The sequence below is a fragment of the Balaenoptera physalus genome (assembly GCF_965194825.1).
Source record: "Balaenoptera physalus genome assembly, chromosome: 4".
Classification (NCBI taxonomy): Eukaryota; Metazoa; Chordata; class Mammalia; order Artiodactyla; family Balaenopteridae; genus Balaenoptera; species Balaenoptera physalus.
In genome coordinates this window covers 49,030,575-49,057,923 of record NC_138891.1, presented here as the reverse complement: position 1 = coordinate 49,057,923, position 27,349 = coordinate 49,030,575, and the positions used below count along the sequence as shown (strand labels likewise).

Below are 27,349 nucleotides of genomic sequence, written 5' to 3'. Positions count from 1 at the left end.
GGCTGTTTTCATAGACTTTATCTTGTTCCATGTGACATATCTCCAGCAATAGACCATTTTAGTTGTTATTTGCAGATATAGCTCTCAATTTTGAAGGAAATAGAACTGTACTGCGGTTCCCAAATATTAGACTGTCAGAAAGAGACCAAGATTTTTAGATATGATCTAAATACGTGAAGCTTTATGTGTATAAACAGTTAGCTCATACACTTTCTAGAATACCAACAAATTCATTTGTTATTTGAAATAAGGAAAAACAACATATCAGTTTCTAAATGCTCAATAAATACTTTTGTTTTTCCTTTTGAAACATTCCAGTTTTTCATTAAATGCTTTACTTCAGATGGAAATGATCAAGAAGCTTCCTGGCTCCCAGCATAAATTCTTCTCCTTTTAAATGTGAACATGTCTCTTTTATAGTAAATATGGACAGAAGGAAATTAGGTTGGTCTTAGACAAAATTGTTAAGAAGCAAGGATTTGTCTGTATCCTTCAACTGCATCTAAAAGCCCTCCATCACTGTAACTTCTGGTAACGATGATTCTCATCTGACTTTCTCTCAGTTAGTTGTTAGCCCTCTTGGTTTCAGGAGTTATTAACTTGAGCCCATGAGTTAATCTCAGGGGTTTCATAATCTCTCTGGAATTGTTAGTAAAAATGAATGTGCCTATATATTTTTCTGGAGAGAATTTCCATAGCTTTTGACAGATTCTCTTAAGATGTTGAACAATCAAAATAGTTTAAAAATAATGTTTTAAGAATTGGACATTGCTTCAAGCAGTAGTTTTCACAGATTGCAAGAGATTTCTTTGCTCAGTCTTCAAGAGTTTCTGATTCACTCGATCTGTGATAAGAGCCAGGAATTCGCATAATTAAAAAGTAGCTCAACAGATCATGATGCAAGTGGATCTTGACAAAGAAATGAAACTAAACTACAGAATAAAATTTAGATTCTTTAGTGTTGTCTTCATGGTCTCTGTGCCTAACCAATTTTTCTAGTCTTACCTTATTTCTTCCACTACTCACAATGCCCTACAAACATATTGGGTTGGCCAAAAAGTTCGTTCGGGTTTTTCCCTATCATCTCAAACCAGAATGAACTTTTTGGCCAACCCAATACTAATCATTCTTCCACTCATTTACTCCTGCATGCAAAGAATAACTATTGGATTCATTATAGGGACCCTGTGCTATGCTTCAAAGATCCAGTGGTTGACAAACACTCTAGTCACAAGAAATGACCAGCATTTCTTCACATTGTATCTCCTCCTCCTTCACCAGGTAAGTGCCTATTAATCTTGTGAAACCCCATTCAAATATTAGCTACCTGTGCAACCATTATAGATCCTTTGTGGCAGATTTTTGTTTGTTTGTTTATTTGTTTTCTCAGTGAATTACAAGCATTTTTTACACCTTAAGTATACCGTTGTGCAATTATTTGTTTTTCTTCCTGGTTTCTGTGCTTCTCCTGGCCAGGAACCAGGTAGAAGTCTTTAACATATCCACACGGCTCCATCCAGTTCCAATGACAAATTCCCAATAATATTTGCTGAGTGGATGAGGAAATCATCATGTTTTCATCCCTCCCGAGAATGTGTACATTTTAGTGAGATACTCTTGAAACCCAAAAATCCATGAGAAGAAGTAAATGATTCCCATGGCCCGAATCCTAGGCACAATGGTCCACTACAAGGCAAGAGACCTCAGTGAGGGAATCTTCATTAAGTCTGGCAATACATCTAAAGAACTAGCTCCCCAAGAGAGTCTGTTGTTATACAAAAGGGTAGGAGTATATCAGGCATCGGCCTCCAGTGACTAGAATGATCTTCAGCTCAGAGTGAATATTATAACCTACCCTAGAACTAGTTCTCCTATCAGACAATCTAAAAGATACTGTCAGAAGTGGAGCCACTGGAATTTTACTAGATTTGGAAAGAAACTAAAAAGAAAAGCAGAGTCTATCTAAAGTTGGTTTTACCTTAAAGTCTTTCAGAAAGTCTACAAGTTGCAGTGAAATAAGTAAGGCAGCATGCTCTGAATCTTGGATGCAGTGACCACAGTGAGGGTCAGACCAGGAGAGAGTATGCCTGGTAAAGAAAATTCACTTGATAATACCTGAACCAATACTTAAACTTCTATTTGTTCAGGAGCCATTTATTAAGTACTCCTTTCAGAGCCAGGGATAACATATGTGTGTATATATACATATATAATTAAAACATGATTTTTGTCTCCAGATGAGTGCCTAAATTTATTCATGAGCTTTATATATTTGAAGTACTTTATGTGTCCTAAAAATAAGTCACACTACAAGTAATTTGTATATCCTCATTACCTTTATTCTAGGTATGCTGTGAAATTTATAAAATTTTAAAATGTTGTCAAAGCATACTTTGCATTAGTAGAATTATCATTTATTTTCCTCTCAAAGCATGTATTTTTTGAATTCAGGGCTCTTTCAGATTATTGACCTTTATTCAGTTTGAAGCTACTCCATTGCTGAATAGAGTATTTCCCTCACGTGTTGAGACACTGGATTTTCATGCTTTGTATATATGTATTTACACGTACAGAGAAGAAAACACACGGACACATATCACTTAAGTGTAAGATATGAATGTGGTCATAAACCTGTGTTGAGTTTGACATCTACAGTTTTCCTTACCTGTGCATCCCAGAGATCATAATCTGGGAGGTCAGTAGACTGAATCATAAAGGTAAATATGTTTTCACTTTTTTTAATTAGACATGCACTTAAAATAGAACTCACACTTAAAATTAGAATATTTCACATAAAAATTCTTATTTTTGGTTTTTCTTGAAATGGTCAGAAGTCTTAGCAGCCCAGAGCCAACCTTCCTGCATGGCCACAGCCAGTGGAGTTGGGAAGTCGCTATGACAGGGCAGGAAATCCTCATACCATCGCAATATTCCTTAGCATTTCTTAGAGACTGGGGTCCTTTCCCATTTTTAGCTTCCTTTATTAAAACTGTGTTCTTAATGTCTGAAAAAGTGGACTTATATATACAATATCCACTCAGACGACCACTCCAGTATCTCCAATAATCCCCAAAGACTGAAAGATTTGTCCCTGATTGACTCTAGCATCTTCTTCAGTTAAAGAGAGGTTGACATACCAGCTGATGAGAATGAAGACCTCACAGAGATCCTCTGCATCTTCCTTCCCAGGGTGGCTTTGGGGTGCTGGGTGAATATATGCATGGGAAGTCCTAGGGCCCTTCTCTTCCATCTTCTTTTGGAATTTTTTGGGGGCCAGGAGCAGGTGCTGCTAAATTTAGCTCTATCTAGGGAAATATGTGTTAATCCACCACAGGACAGGTACAATTGTCTATAGCAGTGGTTCTCAAACTTTAGCAAGCATCAGAATCACCCAGAAGGCTTGTTAAAAACAGATTTCTGAGCCCCACCTCTGTGGTTTCTGATTCAGTACAAGATGGAGCCGAAGAATTTGAATTTCCACCCAGTTCTCCAGGGAAGCTGCTGCTGCAGTTTTGAGGACCTCAGTTTGAGATCCACTTGCCTATAGTTAACTATAGGGAATTTTTCAGTTTTTTTCTGGACATAGTAAATGCCACATTTATGCAGAAAAGGTCAATAAAGGCGGCATATCTTTACAAACATCTTGATGCATTCACTGGGCAGAAGCTGAATCCCTGGCAAATTTTGCAGGATTATTAGTCTTACCTATACTGCCACCTCTATGTTGCCCTCTCCCTGTCCTACTACCTGTGGTCATCCATGGACTATATGTGGTATTGTGACAGAGGACAAACAAACATGTAAAACAGAGACAATACTTGGATAATGTCCCTTTTGTAAGAGACCATTTCTTTTGATGTTTTTTCCAAATTGAAAGGGATCTTTGAAACCACACGATGGCAGTATAATCACATAAGTGATGGTCTCAAGGTGCCTGAATTGGGTTTTTGAACCCAAGTCTACATTAAGAAATAATTCTGAAAGCTAAACATCTGCGATTTTGGCTTAATGATTATTGGCCCGTAAAGTGTCAATGACAAGTTGTAGTCGGATACCTCTACAAAATACCTCAGTCAGAGCTTTCAATATTTTTACAATGCCTCAGACAGAATACATTCCCCCCCCCCACCCCCCCACCCCTGTTTCAGAGTGTGAAAACAGCTTCACAAGAACAAGCAACAGATCATTTCGTGCATGAGCTATGTAACAAACTCAATCCAAAATAACTCCTGCTTCAGTTTAGCAAATTACTGTGTGATAGCAAATTCACTCTAGACTTTAATCATTTTTGAAAAGTGAATTTATTTTTTTCTCTAGCATTGTTTAATTTTAGATATTTGCATGCTCATAATTTCTTACAAGCAAGTAAAATTGAACTTTTTCTAGATTTGTTTACTAAAGTGTCTACTCAGAGTTTTGCTTTCCATGGTGAGGTTTTAAGATGGCATTAAGTCTTTGGTGCATTGTAATTTGGCTGGTTGGCTATTAGTCTGTACTTTATAATCTATATAACCCAATATAAGGTGTACAGAATTCTTAAAACAGGGTCCTGTTGAAGTGAAAGACATAATCCGCTATTTCACTCCCTGTCCTATAACAAAATATTCTGTACTGTCAGTAGAAATGGTAGGGGGAGGAGGAAAGGCTGACTTAATATTAAATATAAAAAATGCTCCCTTATTTGCATCTTGATATGGTGCTCTGGTCACCTTAGCAATGAAAAAATTTAAATAACACCATTGCAAATGTCAATAGATATGGGTGTCAACAGAAGGGAACAAAGACCCTACAAACTTCCCAAGCAACACAGGGTTCAGTTCCAGTTTTATGACAAAAGTCCGTCTTTGCCAAAGATGATGGAACCTAAAAAAAAAATCAGCAACCAGACTGACGTGGGAAAGAAGGAAACATTACCTTTTCCACAAACTGTCCTTATCCATCCTCCTGAACACGTGCAAACTTCTCCCACCACCACAGACACCCTGATTCTGGTTTTGGCTGATGCCCTTACATTTTGGATCAAAGGTTCCCTCAGGGCATTCTGAAAGAGATAAAAATACTCGCTGGGAAATACACTGTGAAAGAGATTTCCCCAAATGCAGGGAGCTGAAGGGGAAGGTGTATTAATCTAGAAAAAGACAAAACACAAGGTCTAAAATCATCTTCCCAAATGCAGACTACAGAAGTCATTAAAATATTACTTTGAAGATGTAGCTATTGCTCTGATGTGGGTACCACGTGCTGCACTTTATTGCCACGTGTACTGGGTGGAATGGGAGTTCAGAGGGCCCACCAGCGCTGCAGTGCTTCACAGTACAGCCACAGCATCTACAGTCTCAGACATTACGACTCCCTGAGGCCTCATTGCAACCGATGGGCTGCACACACCGTTCGGAATTTCTTATTTGCCCCACATCATCTAGGTTTTTAACTTGCTCTCCTAGTTGAGTTAGTCCATATTCAGCTAGCTTGTTTCATATAGGTTTCCAATTTTTATTCTCTTCCAGAATCTCAAGATCAAGATCATCCACTTAAATTAGGATGGATATTAAGATTTGGAAAATTACACTCTGCAAAACAGTTGGTCTCATGCATACATTCAGCCATACACAGAGCCAAGTTTGTATGAGGTGGATATTATTATCTGCACTCTGGATATAAAGAAACTGAGGCTTAAGAAAAGTAACTCATCCATGGATTACACAGTCACTAAGAGGCAGTGCTGGGATTCCTACGCAGGTTGGTTTGATAACTGTAAAGCCTGTGTCCTTAATCATTAACAGGGGTAGAAAGACATCAGTCATTACACTTCCTACTTGCAAAACTGTTATTCCTTCTCCCCTCCTTACTCTTTCATTACGATGACTAAAGAGGAAAAAGTGATCTATTATTTGGTTTAAGCATATATTCTAGGCAGTTTATAAAAAGCAGATTCTTTCTCCATGTAAATGCTACTTATTTTTAATACTGACATATATGTTAACTTTTAAAGAACATTCCATGTAATATTTATATGCATAATATGTATTGGCAATACGATATTGGACAGTTATAATTTTATCAAAGCGCAATTACTAGGAGTACTATATGAGCTATCATTCTTTTTGACAATTCAATCAGGCTTCAAAATTTCAAAAGAAGTTTAACTTGCCTCATTGATTGTCTTATTCATTATTTATACCCTATTTCAAAAAAATGGACTTAAAGTAACTTGCACAAAAAGGAAGGACCCATAAAATAGAATCATTAAAGCAAGGATGAAAGAACAAGAACCATGCAATAAAAGGGACAAAAACCTTAGATTAAAGAAAATTACTGTAATCAGATATACTTTATCTAGGAGTTTCTAGCTAACTAAAGCAAAAACAAAAGAACAAATAAAAATATAGTTCTCTGATTAAAAAATACTATTTTTTTTTAAGAAAAGACACATATCTTTGTAATATTAAACTTAAAATGTTTTGGCTTGGGTGTGTGGTGTGAGGTAGGAGTGAAGATTCTTTTTTTTTTTTTTTTTAATTCCTGTATGAATACTGAAGGAACCCAATGTTATTTATTGAAAAGGCCAGTATATGCCCACTGCACTGTAGGGTGATTTTTGTCATAAATCAATTGATTCTGTATGAGAGGTTCATTTTTCTGAACTTTTATTGTGTTCCATTGATCTATTCATCTATATCTGTAGCAGTACTACATTATCTTAATTACTATAGCTTTATCTAGTAATGCAAGTTCTCTAGCTCTGTTCTTATTCTTCAAGATTGTCTTGGTTCTTCTTAGATCTTTACTTTTCCAAATACATTTTAGAACCAGCTTCCCAATTCCAAAAATAACTGAAGGAATTTTGATTCTGACTGAGTTAACACTATCAATCACTCTGGGTTGAATCTTCCAATCCATGGCCATGGTATATGCCACCATTACTAAGCTCCTTTAAAATTTCTCTCAATAATATTTCATCGTTTTAAGTTAGAGGTATTATATAGCCTGCATATAATTTATTTTTTATATTTGATATTCTCTAATGAAATTATAAATTGAATCTTTTAAAATATTCATTTTTTATCTGCTTCTTGGATACAGAAATACAATTAGTCTGTTCATTGATATAGTATCCAGGTGACCTTGCTAAAGTTACTTATTAGTTCTAACAGTATGCAGTTTCTTTGAGGTTTCTTAGACACATAATCATGTCATCCAGGAATAATGGCGGTTTTAAGTTTTTCTTTCCAGTAAGTCTTTTTCTAGACCTATTACACTGAATGAGACCTCAAGTGCAATATTTTTAAAAAGTGGTGACAGTAGCATTCTTATCTTGTATTTCTAATCTTTAAGAGGATAGTTTTAGTATTTTACCACAAAGTATGTTTGCTGTATTTATTTTTATAGATTTAAAAAAACTCAGACTTAGGAAGTTCTTTTTCTCATTTGCTAAGAATATGTGTGTGAATATATCTATGTGTATGGGTATGTGTTTCATTATAATGAGTGTTGAATTTTTCACATACTTTGCTGCATCTATTAACATATATAATTGTGTCCTATTTTTTCCCTAATACTATGGTGCACTGCACAGATTGATTTTCAATTGTAAAACTACCTTTGAATACCTGTTACAAACCCCCTTGGGCAAGGTGTATTATTCTTTATATATTGCTAGATGGATTGTAGATTTAAATTTGAAAGATAAGACAACAAAGCTTTTCGGAAACAAATAAGCAAATATATACACAAGCTTGAGTAGCCAAAGAATTAGTAAACAAGTCTCAAAAAGTTAAACACAAAGAAAAAAGAAAAAGTGATGAAAAATTCAACCATATTAAAATTAAGAACCTCTGCTCATTAAAGGATATTAGTATTAACAGAGTGCAACTGTATGCCACCACAATGTGGAAGAAGGTATTTGTAATACATATAAATTATGAGAGTCTATAGAAGATATAGAAAGAACTTCTACAGACCAATACTAAAATGCAGGCAACCCACTTAAAAATCAGCCATAATAGAGAATAGGGTTTCACAAAAGAGAAAACCCCAATCACAATAAACATATGAAAAAGGAATAAATATCATTAATTATTAGGGGAGTGCAAATTAAAATCACAATGAGATACCATTAAACACACCCCTAGAATGGCTAAAGTGAAAAATACACACAATATCGAGTGTTATCAAGGATGAAGCAACTAGAGTATTGCTTATAAAAGTATAAAACTTTATAAGCACTTTGGAAAACTCTTTGTTGGTATCTGTCTGATGCAGGAATTCCACTACTAGGTATATACCTAAGAGAAATGCATAATATACTGACAAAATATATGTAAAGGAATGTTCAAAGTAGTACTATTTAGCCAACAGTGGAAAACTACTCCAATAACCACTGTGGTAGCCAGCCTCTGAGATGGTCTGCAATGTCCCTACCTCTTCCTGGTATTCACATTCTTCTGTAGTCCCCTCTCACACTGAAACAGTTAGTCTGTGTGACCAATAGAGTATGGCAGAAGTGATGGCTTGTCACTTCTGAGATTCAGTTATCAAAGACAACAGCTTCTCTCCTGGACTTTCCCCTCCCCTACCCCCTCTTCTCCTTTCTTTCTTTTCTCTCCCCCCCACCCCCACTCTCATCACTCTCTTGGGGAAGCTAGCCACCATATCAGGCGAAACTCTATGAAGAGACTTATATGATGAGAAACTGAAGCCTTTTGCCAATGGACACATAAGTGAACTTGGAAGCAGTTTGCCTTAGTCAATTCTTCAAAGACTGAACCTGGCTGCCAGCTTAAACACAATCTCCTAAGACACTCTGAGTCAGCGTCTCCCAGCGGCATCACTCCCAGGTTCCTGATCCTCAGAAACAGTGTAAGATAATCTTTGATCTTTTAAGGGGCAAGTTGGCTGCAAATTAGGGGTAATCTGTATGCAGAAATAGTTAACTATTACATCCATCATCAGAATAAAATTGAAAATTATGGAATACTCATAAAATTAAATACTAAACAGCAATAAGAATGAGCAAACTACAACTATATCCAACATTACAGATGAATCTCACAAATATGTTTAGTAAAAGAAACCAGATGGGCAGAAGACCTAAATAGACATTTCTCCAAAGAAGAGATACAGATTGCCAACAAACACCTGAAAGAATGCTCAACATCATTAATCATTAGAGAAATGCAAATCAAAACTACAATGAGATATCATCTCACACCAGTCAGAATGGCCATCATCAAAAAATCTACAAACAATAAATGCTGGAGAGGGTGTGGAGAAAAGGGAACCCTCTTGCACTGTTGGTGGGAATGTAAATTGATACAGCCACTATGGAGAACAGTATGGAGGTTCCTTAAAAAACTAAAAATAGAACTACCATATGACCCAGCAATCCCACTACTGGGCATATACCCTGAGAAAACCGTAATTCAAGAAGAGTCATGTACCAAAATGTTCATTGCAGCTCTATTTACTATAGCCAGGACGTGGAAGCAACCTAAGTGTCCATCAACAGAGGAATGGATAAAGAAGATGTGGCACATATATACAATGGAATATTACTCAGCCATAAAAAGGAATGAAACTGAGTTATTTGTAGTGAGGTGGATGGACCTAGAGACTGTCATACAGAGTGAAGTACGTCAGAAAGAGAAAAACAAATACCATATGTTAACACATATATATGGAATCTAAAAAAAGAAAAAGAAAATGGTCAGAAGAAACTAGGGGCAAGACGGGAATAAAGATGCAGACCTACTAGAGAATAGACTTGAGGATGTGGGGAGGGGGAAGGGTAAGCTGGGACAAAGTGAGAGAGTGTCATGGACATATATACACTACGAAACGTAAAATAGATGGCTAGTGGGAAGCAGCCGCATAGCACAGGGAGACCATCTCAGTGCTTTGTGACCACCTAGAGGGGTGGGATAGGGAGGGTGGGAGGGAGGGAGATGCAAGAGGGAAGAGATATGGGGACATATGTATATGTATAACTGATTCACTTTGTTATAAAGCAGAAACTGACACACCATTGTAAAGCAATTATACTCCAATAAAGATGTTAAAAAAAAAAAAAAGAGAAATATCCAGGGCATTGACTTAAAAATGGAGATACACCATCTCTATTCCCAGAGAGTGTGATTCAGCAGGACTAACAAAGAGCCATTAATTTGTATTTTTAACAGATATTCCAGTGAAACACTTCGTAAAATGCGAAATAAAATTGTACAGGTGTTTTTTGCACACCTTGATACATACTCACATTTCTGAATTCTAAATAGAAACCATAGTTTTAACTGCACACGGTTTTTGTTACTTTTGTCTAACTTCCCTCAAAATGAGGGTAGACAAAAAATAAGACAAAAAATAAAGCTTGAATATAGAAGCTTGTATTTTAAATGTCTTTGGAGAATAAAAATGATATGAACCAAAAAAAATCACATATACTTTACTGATTCTGTTACACACAGAAAGGTGACATCTATAAAATATATGCACCCAATGTACAATGAAATGTCATTCTCATAAAACCCCCTACACACACACACACACACACACACACACACACACTTAAATTGCAGTCCAACTTTGAATCCTCAGATAAAACCCACCACAAAAAAAGTTAAAAAAACAAAACAATTTTCAGTAAGATCACAGTATTTTCTTAGAAGTTTGTCTCTTCCTACTTGTGTCCCTCACTACAGTTCATAAATCTGCACTTGGCTGTGGATGTGACTGTAGCATGGAGAACACGTGATTCTGACTTAGAGGGAAGAATAAACAAAAACTCTCAGAGGACAAATATCCAAATAACCTGTTTTCATGCAAATACACTCATAACAAACAAAGCAAGGCAAAAGGAATCCTGAAGTTATAAGATATGTAGGCAGAATTATTTATAAACTGTATTATTCTGAAACTGCCCAAGAGGCATCAGAAAGTCTTTAAAGGTCCCTTATGATCACTGTTATAAGTACTGCTGGAAACAGCATATAGCAGTAATAAACCACAGGTGGCTACAGAAGCAGGCATATCATTTATTTTACCAAATGGGGTTTATTTTTCCTCTGTAGTCTCCTCTTAATAATATGAGCCCCAAAGTGAGGTCTGTGTCTAGATTTATGAAATAAGTGAAAATGGGGAGGTCCCAGGTCCTCGTGCACACCAGCGACTCTGTAATCAAGCAACAGCTTGCTGGGTGGGGCGATGTGCCTGCCTCTGTGTTCTGTACATTAGCTAGGCCTGTTAGTGCTCGTTAAATTCTTAGTGGGACTGATGACACTACAGCTGAAAGAAGGTTATAAATGCAGCTTTCCCAGGTGCAAAATGATGGGCCAGATTTTAAGCCCCCTATTGCTGAGCCCTATGGATTTTTTGGTTAGAACTATCACGTGAAGGAATGTATAAACATGCTTATTAACATCTTCACTCTCTGTAGAGTAACTATTTGGCCCCAGTGAAGCAGGTAACATCTCCCCTTCTGGGCAGTGAACTTTAGGGTAATCAGAAGTCAAGGTGGTGCCTCAAAGGGCAAAAGAATAACAAGGACGCTGGCATGCTGGCAGAAGTGGAATAGGAAATGTGTGTGTGTGTATGTATATGTGTATATAAAAGCACATATATGTACACACACATATATAGACACATATATACACACATATACATATATATACATAGATATATGAAAGAAAAAAGAAGAAACACTTTCAGAACAAACAAAATCAAAACTCCATTAAATAGAGAAATTATATCTGTGTTAAACCAAATGTTGTAGAACTGTATTAACCAGCGCAAAACAACAATATAGAGCTATCTAGTTATTTTTCTCAAATGCTAAATTCATCGAGGGCTAGAGATAATTCAAAACCTCACACCTCAATTTTGACCTATGGAGATTATCATGAGTAAAAGAGTTGGTGAGATGCAGTATATGAGGAGCTCTCAATACTGCCCCCTCATAATCTGAGAAAGCAATTGTGGTCGACTGATTGTAAAAACGTCCCCAGTTCTCCTCCCAGCCCTGAACCCCTGCCCTTTGCAATGTGACTTTCAGCTCCTCCCTTCCAGTGGTGGAGCTGACTTCCCCATCCCTTGGATCTTGGCTGGCCTTGTGACTTGCTTTGGCCACCTGACTGCAGCAGAAGTGATGGTGCACCAGTTCTGAGATTAGACCTAAGAAGCCACCTTGGACCAGCCAGACATGACTGACCTGCCAGCTGCCCACAGACACATGAGAGAGTCCAGCTGAATCTGGCCTAGACAGCACAACTGCCCAGTCTATCCATGGGCTCTTGAGAAATAATAAATATTGTTTTGTGTCATTAAATTTTAAGGCGATGTGTTATACAGCAGTAGCTATATAATCTTGCCCGACATTATAGTGAAGAAACTCCCTCTCTAAAGAAGTTTTTTACACTCCTTTTCTGATTCTAGATTATAGCCACTATTATCATTTTTGCTATCTCATGTGAGGTACAGTTCAAAGTACCTCACACAATTACTACAATTAATGGCTTTAAAAATCCAGATTTCTGATAAAGTGCTTTACCTAACTGGGAGGTCTGCTTCTAACCACAGAGACACTAGTCTCTTGTCATTGACCCTCTGCATTAGAAAAGGTAGTTCAAAGGAGTCGCAGCCAGTACAGGAAGGCGGTGGGGAGATGAAAAGTGATCCAGGCATGGGGTGACTGGGGACCCAGATGAAAAGTGAGTTCCATCATGAATAGGCAAACTCTCTAGTAACCTTTTCATCCTCAATTGGCACTTTGAACTGCAATCAACCTCAAAAGCTCAAGATGAAATGTATTCCGAAAATGACTAGTATCTTTAAATCATCACGGACAGGTACCAACTGGGACATTGGTCCCAGGGTGTGCTCCTCTGTAATTGAGCAAAGACAAACATCCTAATATTCTTCTTCCTAAAAACCAAACTCTAATTGCTGAGCAGACTGTCCCCAGGCAAAGACATCTGAAAATAACCCAGTATCCAATCTACTACATATTTGAATTCAAATGATAAAAGAAACCGTATAATTTTAAACATGGGCTCTCTAAAAACACTGGTGATCACAACATATTGAAAAATCTACAACTTGGAAGGGACTGTAAAGTATCATCAAGACAAAAAATAAATAAATAAACATTTCTATTTCCTTGACTCTTGCAGATTTCCTGCTTTGGCCCAGGGGTAGCTGCCACATGAAACCCTCTTCATGAAGACAGAAGCTACAGTGGGAGAGGTCACAGTTATTACTACTTTTAACCACCATCACATGTGTTTCATGGCCCAGTCTGCAAATACCAGCATCACTAGTTGCAAAGAAACACAACATTTAAATGAGAGTGAATTTCACACTTGAGGCAACAGGCAGCTTTACATTTGGATATGACATTCAGAGCTGTGTAAAAATACTACTTTGCATACAGATTATTGAATGCTTTGCCTTGGAAACCAATTCGTGTTCTGCATGCCAGGACCAAGGGAAAACTGGTGGTGCTGACTGGCAGAGTCTTTCGTTTAAGTTACAGAAGTCCAAGAAGGAATATAATTCCCCCAAAGCATATTTTATAAAGAAAGGAAACCAGGAGGGTTTGAGGATGGACTTACAAGCATCTACAATGAGAGAAATACACCCTTTGAAAGTCAGAGATACTATCATTTTCCCCGAATTGGTAGTGAAACTGAGTACAGAAATTTGCATAATCATGCTAAATAACATAGCACAGTTCACCAGATTATCTTTTTGTAAAATTTAAAGTTCTTGGAAAACAATATCTGGATACTTAAAAACTTAACTGTCATAATAAGGGTTACTAATTATTGAGGATCTACATGTGAGGACCGTGTAGCTGATTTTTTATAATAACCCTGGTCCTCACAGGATCCCTCATCAAAGGTATTATTGTTATTCCAATTTAAAAAATGGGGAAAATGAAAAGAAAATGATATATAATTCACCAGAAGTCACCTTCTAAATACATTAATGATTTAAATAAATAGTTTTGATTAGAACAATTTTAATGCTTTTTTTTTTTTTGCCTTTCACATTTGTCATTTTTTGCTGGCTCTATGAAAACAGCAAAGTCGGAACAATTCAGACTCCTCTAAGACCTTTCTTCTCTTCCCCATCTCCCTTTTCGATTACCTTATATCTCAAAATTCCTCTATTCTCCATTTAGATATCTATTTTTCACTGGTCACCTTATTCCCAAACTCTTTCTCCACTAAATTCTATGGTTTCACTCCATGAAAACAAGATGCAGATTTTAGACCGTGAGGAAGACTTCATCATAACTGTCATATCTCTGACTGGTCCTCCAGTTAGCAAACTTAGTTACAAAAGGTTCCAGAGGTAACCTGTCTTCCTTAGAGGATATTCCTCTGTACCAAATTTCTTGACTAGTATGCATATGGCCATAATTTTCTCATTTAATTGTTGTCAAACACACTTGAGTTAAAGTCTATGTGTATGTGTTTTAATAAATAAGAACTTTAGGTTGGTGAAGAAGGCAGAGAGTTTTATACTGTGTCCTTTTCAGAGCAGATGCATTTTATTTCAGATAACTAAAAACCACTCAAACTCTTTGACCTCAAAGTTGACATGTAATTAATCTTTAATGAGTTATTAATATTCTTTGCAAAGTTTTAAAAGGCCTTGCTAGGGACTAATAAAATTATTAAAATTTGAAAAATTAGCCCTGAACAGATGAGTAGGATATTTTACTATCTTGTCAGGTGGATAATGTACTTGAATACTAAGTGTGTGGAATGTGCCACTTTACACAGGCTGGCTTTTGCAAACATTTGCACGGCACTCTTAAAACTATGTGTCATCTAGTCTTTTCATATATTTTCAACCAGAATTGTCTTACTTTTCATTTTCAAAAAACTAAAATAGAAGAGAAAAAAGAATATAAGATCCAAGACAGTGCGCTATTAAGACTTCATATTAGATACCATAAAGAACATATAATTCAAGATTGAAAGCAATAATAATTTAAGACACTAAATATAACTGGAATTGGCCTTTTTACCATTTCAACAGTAGTGTAATATTAAGGTAGACACCATTGTTTCCCCTTAGATAAATTTCCAATTTTGAACAAGATAATAGAGGTGAAAAATGCTTTGTAAAGCATAAAGTTAAACAATTTTTATCATGATTTGATTATTAAAGTACATCAGACTGCTGGATCACATAGTTTAAGTTATAGACATTCTCTGCAGAAATGCACACTTCTATGTACACTATATATGGGTATGTCTGGCACTATCATTTTGTGTTTTCTTAAATTTAAATGAAAATCTAGCAACATACAGTTGAAGTATACAATGGCAGTATTTCAGATTCTATAATATAATAAAATATAGTTCCCTAGTAATAGCTAACACACATTATCCTTGTGGGACTACATAGGCAATTTCAGTGATATTACAGAATTTCTTCCTCAAGATTTGCAAAGTTTCAGACTGAGCTTGCAAAACAGATGAATTATGTGGAGACTCTCACAAAGGTAGGCATCCAGGAAGCTGAGCTCTTTGCTACTATGCTAAAGTGAGACACATTAAGTGGTCTGCAGGCTTCCTTCCCTTTCTTCTCTACATTCAGACAATTGATTAATGATGGCACAAGAACACAGTTAGTGAGATCGACAGTATCTTAAAATAGCAGAAGGATTTTTTTCTAGTTTCTTGGGCCTGTCATTTTTATTCGAGAATAAAAGCAAACTCAGATATCTCAGCCTGAGCATTACTATTGTCTCTGAAGCCAAAAGGCAGTTATTTATTCCAACTTGGAAATAACTATTATGATCCAGCAGGCATTTAAAATTGAGGCACTTCAAACTGCTTGAAAATTAATACACATATTACATTTGATTTTTCCCTCCATATTCTATCTCCTTTGGGGCCCAGGAGATGGAAATTATTCATAATGTAGTAACAGACACTTGACTTCAATGTGTTCCTAGAAAATAGACTATGTTAGAAAGTTACAATATAATTATATATTGCTGTGCTATCAGTTTGTAAGACACTCCCTAATTTTAGAGATGTTAAAGTGTCAAAAAAATTGTGTCTCAGGATACATGATATAAATATTGTGTACGCGAGAGAGGGAGAAAGAGGGAGATGAAGTTAAAACTTGACAATAGAAAAATTCAATGAGTTTAAAAAGTTACATATTTCTCCAAGTACCCATCAGCACAGATATTTAAATATATTCTTTGCAAGTTTCACATGAGAGCAAATTTCCAGGTATTTGATTTCATTTCAACATTAATAACTCTCAGGGATTCTGAATCCTTTCTATCATGACTACATTGGACCTGACCTTCAAGTGTGAGAGGGATCGAGAATGAATAAGATTCATCAACAGGAAAATGATGTATGTTGATGACTGGGAGGGATTACGCATCTTGAAGAGGCAAGAAAATTTTAAACATTCTGTTGACAGAGAACAAAATGGACTAAATATTTACTTCCTTCATTGTTGAGCTTTCTGGGAAGGTAGTCCACAGGTGCTATTTTAATTTCCTCATTTACCATTCATTTTTAATCCAAATTGTATTTCACGTTTTTTTATTTTCCAAAAACTACCAAGTTCTAAATCACAAATCCTGTGCTTGTCCCCTATTTTTTTATTTTCCTTTTTAAACAGCAAATGAGACAATGATTATCCTTTTCTTCTTGAGAGTCATCTTTCTCTGGAATTATATCTCTGAGTTCTCCTATTTCCTTTCCACCTTTTTCCATCTTTTAAAAGCAGGAGTCACAAACGCAGGTCCCTGAGACCCAGGCAGGCAACCCCCAGGAGAAAGCAGGTGGAGTCCCTGCGGGTGAATCCCCATGGGGTGGTGGGATTAGGACCAATGGGAGAGTGCCTGCCCCCCGCCCTCCATAAAGAGGTATGAGCTAATTAAACGGAGCCATTTGTTCCCACACAGGAAGACGGGTCTAGAGTTTCTACATCTTCTGATTTTTAAAATATTGAATCACATACTTTAAAAGGAATTTGCCTGCCATTCAGAGTACATCTGCAAGTCAAATTCAGCTCTAAGCCTGCCAGTTTGTAACATCTGCTCTAAGTAAATCTTGTTCACTGGTTTCTCTTTCTCTAGATCCCCCTAAATGTAAGGAATTTAGCGAGTTTCTGCTCACAGTTTTCTTGGCTTTCCCCTTTAGCATCTTCTCCTCAGTTATCTCATCCAATCCATCTCTATGTTGATGGTTCTCACCTCTACACTACTAGCTCTGATCTTTCCTTTGAGTTCTTAGGATCTGACTTTCCAACATTGTTCACATACATCCCGCTCAGCATGTCTCAAACTATATATATCAAATAATTTTTAAACTTCAGTCATCTTTCATTTTCCACACCTATTCACTAAAACCTGTGACTTGAGTTCCAAACCTAACATACTCTCTTACTAACCATGTGGCCTTAGGCAAATGACTTTGCTTCTCTGTGCCTCACTCTCCCTACCTGGAAAAAAAGGATAATAATAGTCCCTATCCCACAAGGTTACCATGAGGATTAAAAAAATATTGACTAGATAGCAGGATACAAAATGGAATGTTTTTGTTGTTGTTGTCTCAGATTTGCAGAAGAAACCTCAAGTCACTGTGTGCTAGACAATTTATTCAGGTCTTCCTGAGGAAGTGCTAATCTAGTTTTGTGATTTGTATATGTTCGGTCACTTTGAGGGTATATAACAAGTGCTACAGACTAATTTTCAAAGATTGGTAGAGATTTTCTTTAAGGAGAGAGGGTTTTAGCTTATAATTTACCGAGTGTAACTATGTGCTAAATGCCCTTCCAAAGGTATAATATGTATTAACCTATTTAATCCTCATAAGAATCTAGTAAGCTGGGTCCTTCATTAGTCACATTTTACAGATGAGGAAACTAAGGCAAAATAAGTTCATACCTATTGCAAGTGTAGAAAGATAGACGGACAGGACTCACAAGATCTTTGCTTGGGAAGGAAACAATGATATTTGGCCACAGTCATATCAAAAAACAAATTAGAACATAAAGTATTCTGTATGTCATACTGACCCTTATATTTAAGTACTAAGGAATTACAGTACTAGAATGAATACATGTCCAACAAGTAAAACTAAATATTCAGCCATTGTAGATAAAAATTCCAAAACACAGTGGACCATGAAACAAACTAATAATGCACGAAGGGTCTGTGTATATATATATATATATGAAAGGTGTGTGTACTGGAATGCAGAACTTCTGGATGACTCACTGTGTAGAAATAAGAATTTATTTTGTGCTCTGCCAGATATTCAATTTAGGGCTCTGGAAGAAAGCAGCAAGAGTAATCATGGATTCTGGTAGGCAGCTAGCCAGCTATATTTACCAACACACAAAGAGAATGTTAAACATGGTTAAGTTTGGGCAGCCCTATAAAAACGAAAAGCACTGAGACCACTCAGCAAGTGCATAATGTAAAGAAAAATTCTTTGGGTCATTATTTATGTTAGATGATGAACAGGACTTATGATCAGCTTCTGATTTACAGCATCTGTCAGCAGGCACCATCTGACAGGCAGGTACACTGGCTGGTATCACGGTCCCACTGAGAACTATCATTACTGATGTGGGGCAGCAGGCAGCTTAAGCTGTGGAAATAGGTTGGACAAGCTGCATACAGACAAACAAAAAGCATCCTCCCTCCATCGTTAAATTGAGCATAGGCTGTTATGGCTCTTTACATTTCAACAATGCTCTTGGCTATGTCAGTCGCTCTTTTTGCAACCTACAAATGCAAGGCCAAAAACAGAACAACCTTAATGAAACTTCCTGACTACTTAGGTTTTTCTATGGAATCTAATTCTTCTCTATTTTCTTTACATTTTTACGAGCAGGCAGCTACACTACTTAATATTGATAACTACAGTCTCACTTTATAGATATCTAGTGTTTGTATGAACTTCACTGATTATCTAGTCCTCAGTTACTAATTATATGAGTCTTGACAAGTTACTTAGTTCGGCCAAGAGTCAGCTTCCTCATTCATAAAATGGGAATAGTAAGAGTACCAAACACAATTAGTTGTCCTGAGGGTTAGGTGAGTGAATTGATGAAAAACACGTAGCACAGTGAACACAGAATGGGCACTCAATTAACAAGAGCTTTGAGTAATTTATTATCATTATACAGCATATACCTATAATTATCATCTTGTGTTACTTACTACACATTGGATTATATATTATTACATAGATATTACCTATTACATATTATCTAGTTAAATCCTTTCCGTTTTTTTACAAAAACTAAAAGCCAGAGACATTTATTCACTATTTTAATGTGGCTCTGTTATATTCAGAAGAAAGGATTGAATATATTGGAGGTGAGTACAGAAAGAAATAAATCCAGACTCTTGAGAAGCTAAAGAAACATAAAAAACTTCATTGGTGCTTGATGTTAGTCATCAAAACCTTTGAAAAAGCTTCTTCTGAAAAGTGCTTTCAGAAACTGAGCATCAACAAAGCTGTGGTGCTGGGTTATAGCAAAAAACCTCCTTTCTTCTCCTTGTGCCACTGCTGCCATCTTAAAAGTCCTAGCAATTTAACCTGGTTTAGTGTAGACTACTGAATATTTTTCAGTACCATAAACTCTGCTTCTCATGTCTTTTTTTGACTTGGTGGATTAATTCTATGAAACTTTAATCTCAAACTGCTCTACTAAGTTGTCAAGAATGTTCGTTAATTGAATCTAGCAAATTTTTAATGAGCATCCCTTGTAAATCAAGAGCTGGGGAATACAAAAATGAATGATAGTTTTAATCATGCGTAAATAGACCATTATAATACACTACGACGGGCAATACTACAGAAGGAAAGGATTTAGTGTTTTTGTTTGTTTGTTTACATATACTGAAAAATAAAAATCCCTGAAGAATTTTAACAGGCAACAAAAATGAAGGAAGAAAAAATTGATTTAAGGGAAGAGGAATGAACAATAGCACCATGTTTCAAAAGCACATGGTGCTTGGGAGAATGATGAAGGTATGTGGGGTACAGGTGAGAGTAGTCAAAATTATGATGAACTTAAATTTTGGAATTTTGTAAGGCATCAGTAATTTGTTGAGGGTTATAAAGTAATAACAGGATGAACTTTTTTAAAAAAGATCTAACTGGGACATTATGGAAGTTGATAAGAATAGGGGAAAGAACAGCTCCTGGACCCACCACTCCTCAATGTAAAGCCGTTGACTCCCTTCCGTTCCTGCAGAAGATGGGGAGATGAATGAATTGGTAATGACATAACCATCAGTCCTTAACCACATCCCTATTTTAAAACTGAATTTGCACAATAGCTTTTTGAAAGGCCTGTCACTGCTTTAGTGTCGCCTCTTGTCGCACTTCTCTGTGGGAGCTGACATTTTGCTGATGCTTCATCAGGCTGGACCGCCTGCTGAGAACCAGATTGGTAAAGGATATGCATCTCACTGCTGGGAAGCATGGGAGATGTATTATTTAAATACAATTTATTTTACAGCAACTTTAAAAATCAAATTGAGGATTGCTTCAGAGAGGTTCCAAGCATATTATTGCACCTCACCTCTTTGTGCTTGGTGATGCTTAACACTCAAAATTGTTCTACTAATAGTTTTTTGTTTGTTTTATCTTATTTTACATTACAAGTACTCTTTTCTTTTTCTGCCTTAGATAATTGCCTTTTTCTCTTTTTATAACAGTATGTCATAAAGGAAATTCTAGCCCTGGTTTAGGGTAGGTGTGTTACAGGAAGTTGGAAAACAGCGTAGTGGTTGTTTGAGGGCTCATTTGGTTCCTTGAGATCTGAGTCAATACTCCAGCTACATGAACCTTAGAGAAAAAGGATGGGGGGGGTGTGTCTACACATATAGCAACGCAACTTTTTTGTGTTTATTTATTTATAAATATTTTTATTTTTTGATTGATTGGCTGCATGAGGTCTTAGTTGTGGCATGTGGGACCTTTCATTGCGGCATGCGGGCTCCTCGTTGCAGTGCGTGGGCTTCTCTAGTTGTGGTGCAAGGGCTCCAGAGCCCGTGGGCTCCACAGCTGGGGCACGCCGGCTCTCCAGTTGCGGTGCCGGGCTTAATTGCCCCGTGGCGTGTGGGATCCCAGCTCCACCACCAAGGGTCGAACCGGCGTCCCCTGCATTGCAAGACTGATTCCTAACCACTGGACCACCAGGGAAGTCCCTAGTTTTTGACTCTTGAATCAGTTAAGCTGAGCAATTGATTTTTCTTTCAAAAATAAAATAGACTAGCCTGAGAGTGAAATTTTTCTTGGTTGATTTGTTGGTTAATTTAATTCAACCCAAAAGGTCAAATTAGTCACCTGTTTAGAAACAGGAAAGTAAAATCAACACCTGCAAAGTTATCAGCTCTTAATATCAAAAGAGAAAGTAAGTGTTAAGAAATCATCCAGATTCCTAAGAGTGTTCAGAATACAATTATTTGCCAGCCAGTGGTACACTGGAGCTGTTACTACCAGCTTGGAAAGTCAATGGTTAAACTGCAACCTGTTAAATTTTCAGGAATTTTGTGAGCTAGTTGACACCACATTGGTTGTTTGAAATTTCCCCTGTGGGAGTATTACAGGGGAAATCGTCAAATTATACAAACCAGGGCTTTTATTTCAGAGAATAATTTGTTAAACATTTACCAGCTTTTATCTACAGAAGGTTCACACTTGTGTTCATTAGGGTTTTCATGACGTTTGATGGTGTTTGACCATCATCACCTCATGATGATTCATCATTTCATGATGTTTGATCATATAATGTTTAAAGCAAAGTTGTATTTGGAATTGGTATCTCCCTTCCAACGTCTTCTCCCCTATTCTCTCTAATTTTCTCTCCTTCAATAGTGAAGGGGCCTATTTTGTAAACATTCATAAAAACATGGCAGAATTCAGGGAAGTAATAACAATGACTGAGGGATAGAAAATAGGATTTCTGGAAAAAAGGGAAATGAAGTGTCCAGAGGAAACATTACTATGTCACTTTTTTTTAAAGCATTTTAGTAGTGCTGCCAAGCTATGCTCAATATCCACCTCATCTGAAACAGGAGAAAACAGTCTTAAATTAAAAGAGCAACAAGATCAAAAAAAAAAAAAAAAAAAAAAAAAAAGAGCAACAAGATCAATTAGACTGAAGAAAAAACATCTTCACTATACGAGAACAGTTAAGATCACCAGACAATACTTTAAGAACAGACAACTATCTTACTTAGATTTTTAGTAAATGATTGGTCTGAAGATGATGTATTTTCTCCCTTGTAAAGGGGAAAAATAGTAAAGTAGTACATATGGGAATGACAGAAATGTAAAAAGGAGAAAAATATTCACTAATAGTCCCGCTGTCTAGATATGGGCACTGTTAACAACTGCTGTCCTTTCTACTACAATTTTCCACATACATACACGCATACAGGTTTTTACAAATTTGGAGCATTCTCTATATACAACTTTTAATGTCAATTTAATGTCAATTCTCCTGACATTACACATTCTTCCAAAACATGAATCTTAATGGCCTCAGAATAGTCCACTGATGTGTTATATGATTTGTTTACTCTTTCTCCTTCTGGTGGATATTTAGGTTATTTTTATTTTGTACTTTGACTATTATAAATAATTCTGGGATAAAGAAAAAGTTGGGATCACTTCTGAGATTATTTGGTAAAAGGCCTGATATACGAGGCTAAACTTTCTCAGAGACGATACATTCTCATCAAGGGTATGAGTGTCCATGCAGCCACAGCTGCCCCCAACCCCAATACTGCCTAGGAAGCAGAAAGAAAAAAATACAATCTACCATAATCCAGAGAATTTTCACACAGTGAAATAAAACCCTTTTTAAAAAAGAATTATTTTGCCCAAGTATTTGTATTTATAACTTCCAAAAGTTGGAATTTATATAAAGCCAATATCTTTAGAAATAGCTTTTTTGTCTCTCCTGCCTCTAAAACATATTACTTTGTATAGCCTATAAGTATTTTTAAGTTCATTATGCAGAATAACTAAGTTTTAAAATTCTGTAAGCACCATTTTCAGGGTACTTAGAAAAATGTTGTATACTTTTCTTCAAACATAAGTCCCTTTTTAAATGGCACACACATTCCTTGTGGCGTATACATGAAGCATTTTTAATGAGTTCTATCCTTTGGTTCCACTTATTTTCCTAAATAGCCTATTATGATGATTATATAATTTGTGTGTGTACCTTTGTTTGTGAAATCAGATGATAGCATATAACACTAAAGTTGAACGATACTAGAAGTTGGGGTATATTTTTGCCTATCCAATTCAATACATTATCTCATGTATCAGATTGACAATAAAATTAGAATTGTCACCCAAAATCACTCAGGATTATCATGATATATTCTCCTGGGTTTTGAAATCTTAGAATGGAAGAGAGTTGTAACATAACTATTAAAATTAATATTTTAAAGAATGAGCAGTTTATCTCTCGACTTGTTTCTAAATAGTCTATTTATATCACCTGACAAGTGGAACAGATATATCACTATCTGCTTAATAATTATTCCATTAAAATTGAGTTAGACAAGAGAAAATGTCACTTCATTGTGGAAATAGCAAGTAACTACCTTTTGAATATGTAAATTCTTACCTTTAAGCTTTTTTTTAAAGCAAACAAGTAGGTTAGGGATAGCCAATTGCTGCACCAGCAAACTTTTAAACTGTTGAAAGGCCTGTCAACAGTGCCAGAATGACAGTCCTAAAGTATAAACTGATCTAGTTATATCCAGAAAAATTGTCAGGCAACAACCTTGTCCTATCACTCTTGCTTGAGGGTTATCCTTAGGAGCAGTAATGCATTTTCCCAAATGATCAGATGATTAGCTAAGTGCTAAATACTATCCTGGTGTTACTTTTTATATTTATGTTTAAGTTTCTGATTTTATTTGCTTGTTGGTTTATAGAAAGTTCTAAGCACTGCAAGCTAATTCAGATCACTGTTCCCACCTCATAACATCATAGACAATCCAAACAATAAACTTTCGCTAACCTTTATCAGACACATTTGACATAGTAATGTAAAAATACCATCATTACCATCCAGCCCACAGCTGTCCTCAAGTTCTCAGGTTACCCTGTTTCAACGTGGATGGAGTAGAGAATGCAATACCGTCAGGGTTAACAGAGGTTATATAAGAATCACAAGCAGAAAAAGAGATAGCAAGGAAGTAGTTCTACTGGCTCTTTGAAGCAGATTGAGTTTAACTAATCACTTTTTATCAGTCTATAATCTGCTCTCTCTCTGACAAGAATGATAAATACAGTCTAGCAGATTCTTAAAGTGCCTTTCAGTATAACTTTTTTTTTTTTTTTCAGTATAACTTTAAATAGTATGTTATGATCGATTGGTTCCAAAGATGGCTGCAACAATATCTCCCAGCTTGCAGGTCTTTTGCAACGAGATTTTGCTACTCCTCTCATCAGGAGGTAGAATCTCTTTTTCCTCCCCTTGAATCTGTTATGTCCTTATGATTTAACCAATAGCGTGTGGCAGAAGTAACTATGTGTGGCTTCTGAAGGTAGGCTTTTTGATGCATTGTACCTTCTGCTTTCCCACTTTTGGGATGCTCTTTCTTGGATTGCTGTCTTGAGACTGCCATGCAATGAGGAAGCCCAAGCTAACCTTGTGGAAGTGCTATGTATAGGAAAGGCCAGATTCCCCTGATTAAGAAGCTTAGTCAAGCCCAGTTCCCAGCTAATCTACTTGCTAGAAGCAGCCACTAGTGATTCCAGGTGAGACCAGAAGGAGAACTATCTTATCAATCCACAGAATCAAAAAAATAATAAATTGTTGTTGGCAGGATTTGTTACCAAGTATTGGGATGTTTGTAATTTAAACATATACTCTTTTATCATAGCCCATAGAGCAGTTTTTAAAAAGCATTTATAACGCTAACAATTTTAATAACTTTGTTGGTCATCTTGTCTAGGTTAATGACTTTCGTATGGTACAGGCTTTTCCCGTGTAACCAGGAAGACACTCACAGTTTCCAGTTTTTTTGTTGCACTGACCTCCATTCTCACAGGGTCCACAGGAGAACGGACGATCTGGTCCCCAGAGGCCATTAGGGCAGGCTTATAAAATGAGAGAGAAAGAAAGGAGCTAAGACTTGTAATAAATCTCAAGGTGGTCCCAGATTTCTGCTGTTGCCCACGTGAGTTGGAAAAGTGTGTGTGTGCGTGTGTGTGCAGGTGAGTGTGTATGAGTTGCAAAGAAAGAAACGGAGTAGCCTCTAAGGATTTATAGCACTTCCAAAAATATTCCCTGGAGAAATCAACATGATGCCATACCTTGTCACTTTGGAAACACAGATACAGAGGTTGGCTTTTTGCTGAAAATGTGGTTTTGCAGATGTAACAGTGGAAGCAATTTTGATTCATATCTTTGGAGGCAGTTGCACACACGAAATCTGAAATGAGATGTAATGTGTAAAGGAAGCTGGGGAGGTGTAGTGCTTGGGAAGCTGTCCCCAGATGTTTACCTGAATCCTGTTCTCCCAGTCTTTGCTTATTTCGTAAGCCGGAATAATCACCCAGGAGGTTTGTAATTTGTGGGTTTTATAAGAGCGGGCGATGTATAAGGTGGGGAAAGAGGAACTTTTGCTGCTTCGTTGGATGCCCTTTGAACTAGAAGAGGATGGCTGATGTTACAGGGACCGCTGAGGTTTCAGCCTCTGTTGAAACCACTGGAATTAGAAACCTGGAGGAAAGCATGCTTTCAACACAGGCAAAACAGTGAAACTTTCCTGAACACGTGACAATTACAGAAAGTTACATCAAACCAAATTGGGCTGTTAAGTATCTTCTGGTCCTAAGCAGAATCTCTGAATAACAGAATTATTAAATTTTCCGGGATGGTCACACAATTCCTGGCTACTATCTGTTGATCACTTCCTCTGTGCCAAGCATTTTACATAAATTAGCTCACATTTCCATAAAAAGCACTATATGACATAAGCAACTTTATCTCCATTCATATAAGAAACGTGAGGCTCGGAGGAGCTAAGTGATTTATTCTGGGTCACGCAGCTAATAAGTAGCAAAGTCAGTATTTGAATCCAGATCTGGCTTGTGAAACTGTTGCTCTCAGCCACTACACGCAACTTATGTTACAATACGAAGTACTCAGCACTTCTCAAGTCAATTAACCTGCTCTTAGAGACCCACCGTGTTCAAAATTTCAAGGCCATCAGTGTGGAACTACTGTAACAAAAATCTGTCCTTTTTATGGTGACACAAAGGTTGATCAGGCCTCCTTAGATGGACTCAAGAGGCTTGCTGGGCCAGAGTCCTCTACATTCAGGTCTGCCTGCAGCTGGGGTCCAAAATACCCCAGGCAACAAACTAATCAAAACAAGGCAAAGACACCGTTTTCCTTTGTTTTTTTTCTCTCTCTCTTTTTTGCTATTTCACAGATTAGTATAGAAACCAGCTCTTCTGCTCTTAAAAGTCATCACCGATGGGCTAAATAAGGCCTGGTGCTGATTGTGGAGAGTACTGTTCATTAGTGCCATTGAAACAATTTGCAGTCTTTTTAATTAACTATTCATCTGCAATCTAGACACAGGTCTGGAGTCAAGATTTTTAAAGATATGTCTGGCTCTAGGAGCACTTGGGCTAGTTCACTCTTTTAAAAAAGAGAAAGAAGAACAACAGGCCTGATTTTCATCATGCAACGACACTTAGAAAGCTTTTTTTCCCTTGATTTCAGCTGCCAATCATGGCGATCCCGTTCACCCGCTCCAGTCTGAGTCATAATTTCATTTTGTGGTTAGACAAAAATATCAGAATTGGACAAAGTTATCTGACTGAAAAATAATATGTTTTCCTGAGATGATGGTGACCTCTCTATTTTGCTGATTTACATATACTTTCAACTCATTTTCCTTCACAGTGGGAATCTCAGAAGCATTTTCCAATATAGTATATTCGGCAGTTGCTTTGAGAAAATGTTATCAGAATAAATTAAATTTACCCAGGTGTGTGTATATGGTATTGTCTCCCATGTGTCAACTTCTAGGGCACGACTTCTCTAGGGGGCAAATGAATAAGGGGCTGACTCTCGGTTTAAAAACCAGTTGAAGCAGAAGGAGGCTTAGATATTGGAATGGGACCCACGCTCATACCATATTAAACGCATTTGTGTCATGTCAGCCTTCTGTTTCCCCAACTTCTCTTCCCCATTGCCTAGAAAGTCACAATCCAGCTACATAAATAGCCCTAATCTCTACAAAATCTTGATGAACAATGCTGTTCACATACTCTAGTTCCATAGCCAGTTCCACAGCCAC

General features: G+C 36.8%; 1 protein-coding gene across 1 annotated transcript in view; it reads right to left on the bottom strand.

The window, feature by feature from the left end:
* LOC309659136 (uncharacterized protein) overlaps positions 1-27,349 on the bottom strand; it is a 102,428-nt gene that overhangs the window by 59,720 nt on the left and 15,359 nt on the right. Inside the window, exon 3 of the mRNA XM_082458456.1 lies at positions 25,071-25,133. Coding sequence (XP_082314582.1) covers positions 25,071-25,133 — 63 coding nt within the window. The remainder of the gene's footprint in view (positions 1-25,070; positions 25,134-27,349) is intronic.